General features: G+C 52.0%; 1 protein-coding gene across 1 annotated transcript in view; it reads left to right on the forward strand.

Moving 5' to 3' along the window:
* Nucleotides 1-3,498: 3,498 nt before the first annotated feature.
* The window catches only part of SLC2A7 (solute carrier family 2 member 7), a 21,870-nt gene continuing 16,851 nt past the window's right edge, over nt 3,499-8,517 (forward strand). Inside the window, exons 1-3 of the mRNA XM_008068953.1 lie at nt 3,499-3,549; nt 5,087-5,185; nt 7,388-7,548. Coding sequence (XP_008067144.1) covers nt 3,499-3,549; nt 5,087-5,185; nt 7,388-7,548 — 311 coding nt within the window. The remainder of the gene's footprint in view (nt 3,550-5,086; nt 5,186-7,387; nt 7,549-8,517) is intronic.

The raw sequence follows: 8,517 nt of genomic DNA on the forward strand, positions 1-8,517 counted from the left end.
AAGGCTGAGGTGGAAGGATTGCCGGAGCCCAGCAGGTCGAGGCTGCGGTGGCCGGGAGCCACCACTGCACTCCAGTCTGGGAGACAGAGTGAAACTCCAACTCAAAAAAGCAACAACAACAACAACAAAAAACCTCACTCCATTGTCCTGCATCCTGGTGTGGCTTAACCACCCAGACAGAAACATCAAGAGGCTTCAGGGTACCAAGAGGCTGTGGAATAAGAGCTCAGGTTCCAGGCTGGAATGTGAGCAATGCAGAGTCTTTCATTTAACTTTCATCCTCAAGCTGTTCCTCAGTTCCTGGAGAAGAATGCGAGGCACATCGCTGGCATCCTGACACCCTTACGTAAACAAAGTTCATCATAAAACATGTGAGATTTAGCCCCCTCCCCTACCCTGGGGAGATAATCTCCTCTTTCTCTCTCTAATTTACTTTCTAAATAAACTATATTTTCTAATTTTAAAAAATGTGAGATTTGTTGGGTGCGGTGGCTCATGCCTGTAATCCCAGTACTTTGGGGGGAGGAGGACAGAGGATTACCTGAGCCCAGGAGTTCGAGACCAGCCTGAGCAACATGGCGAGACCTTGTCTCTACAATAAATTAAAAAATTAGCCGGGCATGGTGGAGCATCTGTAGTTTCAGCTACTTGGAAGGCTGAGGTGGAAGGATCGCCTGAGACCAGCAGGTCGAGGCTGCGCTGGTCATGAGCGTGCCACTGCACTCCAGCCTGGGCGACAAAGTGAGACGACGACAGAAATAACAAAAAAGTGAGACTTAGTTCTCACCCAAGAGCCTTTTCTCCTTCCCCTCCTGCCACTCCTCAGCCAGGGCACTGAGTGCTTGTTGAGGGTTGCTCTTGTCGACCTACATTTGCTCAGCACTGGGATGTGGAAGTGACACATACGTGGCACCTTCTGTCTTCCAGAATTTGCAGTGTACCCCCCAGAGAGATAAACACCACACATGCCTTTTGCCTCCTTGCAGCCCCGAAAGCAAAGTGGGTCACCAGAGTCACCTGGGAAAATCCGGCCAGGGACCCTGTGCTTGACAGGTGTCTTTGTCCTGTTTATGGTGATATAATGGAGTACCACAGCCTGGGCAATTTGAGAACCATAGGAGTTTATTTGGCTGATGGTTCTGGAGGCTGAGAAGTCCAAGGTCGAGGGGCTGCATCTGGAGAGGGTCTTCCTGCTGGACCCAAACGTGGCAGAGGCCTTGGTGCTAGCCCAACAAGACCTGTGTCAGACTTATGACATATAGAACCCCAAGATTATAAAATCATGTGGTCATTTGTTATAGCAGCCATGGAAACCTGATAGAGATTTTGGTACCAGGAAGTGGAGTGCTGCTATAACACCTGCACACGCAAAAACCTATGAAAGTGGGCCAGACACAGTGGCTCACGCCTGCAATCCCAGCACTCTGGGAGGCCAAGGAAAGAGGATTGCCTGAGGTTTGCAATTAGCCTGGGCAACATGGTGAGACTTCGTCTTCACAATAAATCAAAAAATTAGCTGGGCATGGTGGCGCATGCCTGCAGTTCCAGCTACTTAGAAGGCTGAGGCCGAAGGATTGCCTTAGCCCAGTAAGTTGCGGCTGCAGTGACTATGAGCCTGCCACTGCACTCCATCCTGGGTGATAAAGTGAGACCCTGACTCAAACAACAACAACAACACAAACCTATGGAAGTGACTTCAGCATCAGATGATAGGAAGAGGCTGGAAGGATTTCAAGAGGCATGCTACAAAAAGCCTAGATTACCTTGTACAGACTGTTGTTAGAAAAATGGATGTTAGGCTGGGCGCGGTGACTCACGCCTATAATCCCAGTATTTGGGAGGCTGAGTGGGAGAATTGTCTGAGCCCAGAGTTCGAGACCAGCCTGAGCAATATGACGAGACTTCATGTCTACAATAAATCAAAAAATTAGCTGGGCACAGTGGTGCAGGCCTGTGGATCCAGCTACTTGGAAGGCTGAGGTTGAAAGGATTGCCTGAACCCAGCAGGTCGAAGCTGCGGTGGCTGTGAGTGTGTCACTTCACTCCAGCCTGGGCAATAGAGTGAGACTCCAACTCAGAAAAGAAAAATGGATGTTAATGACTCTGCTGGGAACACTCGGAAGAGTGAGGAGCACCGTGGAGCAGACACATATTCCCTGAGCGAATACCTTATGGCAGGGCAGACGGGGGGCGGGGGGGAACACAGGACCTCACGTTCTCTCTGGCTGCCATGCCCCTCCTGCCACCATCTGTGGGCGAGCACGTGTCCCCCATATATGAAGGGTATTCTGCTTTGGTCACGTCACATAGAGTTCATGTTCATGAAAACTATATTCATGTTTTGACTTTCCTGCATAATATTCATAATTGTCCTTTGAAACAGTAGCCTGCTATTCCATCCAGTCAACCTGTCATAATTTATTCAGTCATTCCCTGCTTTTTTTTTCTGAGTTGGAGTCTCACTCTGTCGCCCAGACTGGAGTGCAGTGGCCGCTCCCAGCCACCGCAGCCTCGACCTGCTGGGCTCCGGCCATCCTTCCGCCTCAGCCTTCCAAGTAGCTGGAACTACAGGCGCGCGCTACCATGCCCGGCTAGTTTTTGATTTATTGTAGAGACAAGGGCTCGCCAAGCTGTCCGGGCGGGTCTCGAACCCGCGGGCTCAGGCAATCCTCTTGCCTCGGCCTCCCAAAGTGCTGGGATTACAAGCTGAGCCACCGAGCCGGGCCATTCCCTGCTTTCTTTTAAGTGAATAGGGGATTCTGAAATGAGCATCTTTGTTCAATATTTTATCGACTTATTTAACACTAATAAGTGTGACTAGAAATCACAAAATTGCATTTCTTTTTTCTCATGGCCACCACAGCCTCAACCTTCTGCCTCAGCCTTCCAAGTAGCTGGAAACACAGACGTGCGCCACCACACCCAGCTAATTTTTTGATTTATTGTACAGACAATGTCTTGTCAAGTTGCCCAGGCTGGTCTCAAAGCCCTGGTCTCAGGCAATTCTCTCGCCTCCACCTCCCAAAGTGCTGGGATTACAGGTTTGAGTCACCATGCCCAGCTAAAATTGCATTTCTTTAAAAGCAATCCAGTTTGCACTTCCCCTCAAATGGATAGTTGGTCCAAATGCAGAAGAGGAGGTGTGGATGTAGAAACACTCTAGGTCCAGGTCACAGCCTGGCTGGGCTTCTGAAACGTCTCATTTCTGGGGGCCAATGTCATCCCATCTTTGTTCCCTTCTGGGTGCAACTAGGGAGCTTCTGGCTTGGGGCCTGGTGCACGCCAAGGCGAAGTGCCTGCTGTGTGTGACTTGTGCACTGGCATGACACCAGCGTGTATCTTATCAACATGTCCAAGGAGAATTTGCTCCTGGGGAAAGTCGGCAGGGTCCAGAGGGCAAAAGGGTCATAAAGCCAGGCAGGCCCGGGGGGAAGCCATGGGTCCAGGGCAGAGCAAGACTCAGGCGCCACTTGGGAGGTAGAGTGGACGTGAACAAGAATGGAGAACAAGGAGGTGGGAACACTCCCGACCACCCCACGCAGGGAGTGGGTAAGTGCCTAGTCTAGGCAACTGTCACTGTCCCTGTCCCTTACTTGTAGAAGAAGGAGAAGCCGGGCTCAGTGGCTCAGCCTGTAATCCTGCACCTTGGGAGGCTGAGGTGAGTGGATTGCCTGAGTCCGCAGGTTCGAGACCTGCCTGGGCAACTTGGCGAGACCTCATCTCTACAATAAATCCAAAAAATTAGCCAGGTGTGGTAGCACGCGCCTGTAGTTCCAGTTACTTGGAAGGCTGAGGCTGAAGGATCACCGGAGCCCAGCAGGTCAAGGCTGCGGTGGCCGGGAGCGGCCACTGCACTCCAGTCTGGGCGACAGAGTGAGACTCCAACTCAAAAAAAAAGGAGAAAGTCCCTAAAATGCTTCTGGCAAGGAAGGTGCAGCCTGCCCCACCTTCCCTAGGGGTTGCCAGCCCTGGGAGAGCAGGGTGGGGAAGCAGCTGTCCCCACACCTGACCTCAGGCTCAGACTCAGAGCTATTGACTTAGTAAATGCCAGGAGAGTAGATGACACTGAAGTCCCCTATCCCCTACCCTCTGCAGTTCCCCCACCCTTGAGTGTAAAGGGGAGATGGCCTCTCAAGAATGCCTAAATCCTGCCCTTCTCGGGCCACCTGGTAAGGGCTGTGGGCAGCCCGGCCGAGGTGGGGTGAGGGTACAGAGGGGAGAGGGGGGCGATGGGGGATGGCCCAGGGCCTCAGATCAGGACAAACTGGTTTCTCTGCTCTGAGAGGCAGCCACCCACCCTGCCCCACCCCCTCCTCAGACTTTGGCCTGTTCTCTGAGCTGCCCAGGGTGTTGTGGAAAGCCCTGCTGAGCTCAGGGGGTTGCCTTGTTTTTCCCAAGAGCCTGTCCTAGAGCCAAGGATACGCCAGAGGGTCCCTCTGTCTAGAATGTTCTTTCCCCAGACACCCACATGACTGCTCCATCCCATCCACTCAGGTTTTGACTCAAAGGGCACCTCCTCAGAGAGCTTCCCCTCACCCACCCACCCTACTGAATAAGGCCTCTCATCACCCATTATCTTCCACTCCATCCGTCACCCTGTTGTATTAACCTCACAGCATTCCAGCTGTTGCAAGTTATCATATTTATCTTTTTGGGGGAAGGTCCTTTCCTTCACAAGAAAAGCGTACTGCTGGGCCTTCTCCCTAAAGCATCCCCTACTTCATACTTCATACTTCACTTCCATGGCCTAACACAGGGCCTGGCATATAGGAGATGCTCGAATATGTCTTTGGGGGGAATGAATGCCTGCCAAGAAACAGGAACAATGCCACCCAAACCCCAGTTGCCTCAGAGTCTGCAGTCTTGGGTCACCTCACCGCCTCCTCCTCCTCTGGGCATGGCTTAAGCTCCCCTACTCACGCTTCCCCCTTCTGCCACCCTCTTCCAGTCCAAGGGGGAGGGGAGGCAGGTGGAGGGAGGAGGAGACAGGTAGAGGGAGATGGAAGCAGGTGGAAGGAGGTAGAGGGAGGTGGAGGTCCCCAGACACAAGTCCATAGCCGCCTGACCTTGAATTCATCTCTCCCAGCGGCTCCAGCCTACCCTGGTCCTGGCCACCCTGAGTGCAGCCTTTGGATCAGCCTTCCAGTATGGCTACAACATTGCTGTGGTCAACACACCACACAAGGTGGGCTGGCGGGGGCTGAGCAGAGCCTGGGTGGGAGGCAGCCTTCCTCTTCCTCCATAGAGGCCGACATCTTGCCTTTGGAGCCGCCATCTTCCCCTGGTCCCCTGGACCCCAGGCTCAGGAGACCAGGGCATGGCTAGAGGTGTTTCTCCTGGGATTATCACCCTTTCCAGGCACACTGGGACAACGGGAACGCCTGAACCCCCTGCCCAGTCTCCTTGGGCTTCAGTCCCACTGCCCTCGCCCTGGGAAAGCCCCTCATTGATAGCAAAGAGAGTGGAGTCAAAGATGGAACTCTGTGGCATTTGGGGATTGAGATTGGGGTGAGGGGAGCAAAGGAAAGAAAGCGGGGGCCCTTGTCAGATGGGGAAGATGCCCCCACCTGAAGGCAGAGCATTCCCAAAACCTTGTAAAAGGTGAGAGGCAAGAAGGACGGACAGCCTGTGAGGATGAGTTCAGATGGGAACAGAGAACTGACTGTGGGCTCTGACGTGGGGGAGGGCATGGGTGACCTTGACAAGGGCAGTAACTGACCTTGACAAGGGTGTAATTGCCAAGTGACCTTGACAAGGACACGAGTGACCTTGACAGAGGCTCTACCAGCATGGTTTCGAAGAGAATGGGTGGGATGAGGCAGAGAGGACAAGGACAGACAACACTTTGAAGGGCCCTTCCGCGTAGGAGCCAGCGACAAAACTTAGTGGAGGGAGATGGGGTCAAGTTGGGTTTCCACAGGGCGGAGCCATGTTTGTGGGAGTGACGGAGATGATGCTGTGAGAGGGAAAGACCCGCGATGCAGGACAGACAAGGGACCCCTGCAGGGAGGATTTCCCTCATGGGGCGGGACGGACCCCAGCATTTGGGGAGAGTGGGCAGAATTGCCATTGGTTTGAGTATGTGAGTTCTGCTGTATTTAATTATTCATTTAATTCTAAATTAAGAAGCGGTTCATACACTTAAACCCTGCCTATCTGCTGTATTTTTTTAATGAGTGTCATTAATTCATAGCTACTGCTTTCTGGGGGTACTGTAGTAGTTGCTCATGGCATGTATTAATATGCTTATAAACATGTATACATATATGTCTGTACGTGTTTCATATATGCATGACATGTATCAGTGTACTTACAACTCTTACCACTGATGGAACATCTCTTCTGAGTCAAGCAATGTAACACTACTTCATGACACTTAATGCTCACAAATTCTTTCTGACACACATTTAACGTCTATAACTGACGAGAAAATTAAGGCTTACAGAGGCTATTAACCTGCCTGAAGCCACACAATTAGTAAGAATGCTTCCCATGTTGCCTGGAGCAGAGAAAGACTCTACAAAGTAAATCCTAATCAATGAATCTAAAACAATGTTTCTGTTCTGCCTGCCTCCTCATCTCAATGCTTCATACAAGATTTTGTTAGGGCCGGGCTGGGTGGCTCAGTCTTTAATCCCAGCACTTTGGGAGGCCGAGGTGAGTGGATCGCCTGAGCCCGCGGTTTCAAGACCCACCTGGGCAACTTGGCAAGACCTCTTCTCTACAGTAAATCAAAAATTAGCCGGGCATGGTAGCGCACGCCTGTAGTTTCGGCTCCTTGGAAGGATGAGATGGAAGGATTGCCGGCGCCCAGCAGGTCGACGCTGGGGTAGCCGTGAATGTGCTATAGCACTCCAGCCTGGACGACAGAGTGAGACTTCAACCAAAAAAAAAAAAGATTTGGTTTGTTGGTTTGTTTTTTGTTTTGAGTCAAGGTCTCACTCTGTCGCCCAGGTTGGAGTGTAGTAGTACGATCCAGCTCACTGCAGCCTTGACCTCCGGACTTAAGTGATCCTCCTGTCTCAGCCTCCCAAGTAGCTGGGACTACAGACATGCACCACCATGCCCAACTACTTGTTAACAACTTTTTTGTAGAGATGAGGGCTCACTTTGTTGCTCAGGCTGGTCTCCAATGCCTGTGCTCAAACGATCCTTCCGCTTTGGCCTCCCAAAGTGCTGGGATTACAGGCATGAGCCATCACACTCGGCACATACACTAGGTGTTTAGTCTGAGATGACAGCAGAGAATGGGCAGGCTCAATTATGTCCCAAGGATATATTAGCAGAAACATTCCTCTGTGCACGGGTGGCCACTAGAACACTCATATCATCATTTCTCATGAGTGGCACAATATTCTTGGCTGTGGTTTGGGGCACTGTTTTCCAGGTCTTGAAGTCATTTTACAATGAAACCTACTTTGAGCGACATGCGACATTCATGGACGAGAAGGCCATGCTGCTCCTGTGGTCTTGCACCGTGTCCATGTTTCCTCTGGGTGGCCTCTTGGGGTCATTGGTCGTTGGCCCGCTGGTCGACAGGTGTGGCAGGTAAACAGGAGGTGTGCTGCTCTCATTTAAAATTCACGATAATAAACCACGCTGTCTCTTGGGGACTGGGCACCTAGTGGGGGGGCGACCTCGGACATTAGGAGAGCTGAAATCTAGTCGCCCCTTTGCCACAGACATCATGCCCTTAGAGCCCATCTCTGAGTCGCTCTCAGATTTTCTTCCTGGTGGTTCATGGGAAAAGCCTTTCCTTCCACCCCTATGGCCGAGGCGCTACTGCCTTTGAGATCAAAGTTCTTGAAAGTACTTAGCTCAGTGCCTTGTAAGCACTTCCAGCAGGGATTCAATCAATGCTTGTTGATTAGGTTTCCTGAGGGGTCAGGTGAGCCCTGGCTGAAGTTCTAACAGCTGCAGCCTCTCCCTGCATGGCCTCCTCGGAGATTGTTCTGAGGTCTGGGATCAGACTGAGTCACTCCACCCGCCACTGTCTCGTGAGACTGTCACTGTCTTGTTGAGAGTTCGAGACTAGCTTGACTCTCGCACTGCGCTTGGCTCACACAGACCCGCGGGTCTTTCTGCCTAAGCCCAGGTGCTGCAGAGACGGGACTCACAGGTAAGGAAAGATGCCGGGTCAGGGATCCCGGGAAACAAGGACAGGAGCTGAGGTCTCAGGGTGAGACCAGTGGCGTTCCCATAGGCCAGCCCACACACATTTGGAGTCTCAGTCACAGTCACACTTGGACGTGCCGTCCAGGGGAGGCAGTTTGCAGGAATGACCGGAAAGTCCTCTTATGAAAACTTACTCAAGCCAGGCGTGGTGACTCACACCTGTAATCCCAGCACTTTGAGAGGGGGAGGCAAGAGGATTGCCTGAGCTCAGGGGTTCGAGACCAGCCTGGGCAACATGGCGAGAACTTGTCTCTACAATAAATAAAAAAAATAGCCGGGCTTGGTGGCTCAGCCTGTAATCCCGTGTCTTTGGGAGGCTGAGGTGAGTAGATTGCCTGAGCC

Source organism: Carlito syrichta, unplaced genomic scaffold, assembly GCF_000164805.1.
Source record: "Carlito syrichta isolate Samal-C Ts95f unplaced genomic scaffold, Tarsius_syrichta-2.0.1 Scaffold311703, whole genome shotgun sequence".
In the NCBI taxonomy this organism is placed as follows: domain Eukaryota; kingdom Metazoa; phylum Chordata; class Mammalia; order Primates; family Tarsiidae; genus Carlito; species Carlito syrichta.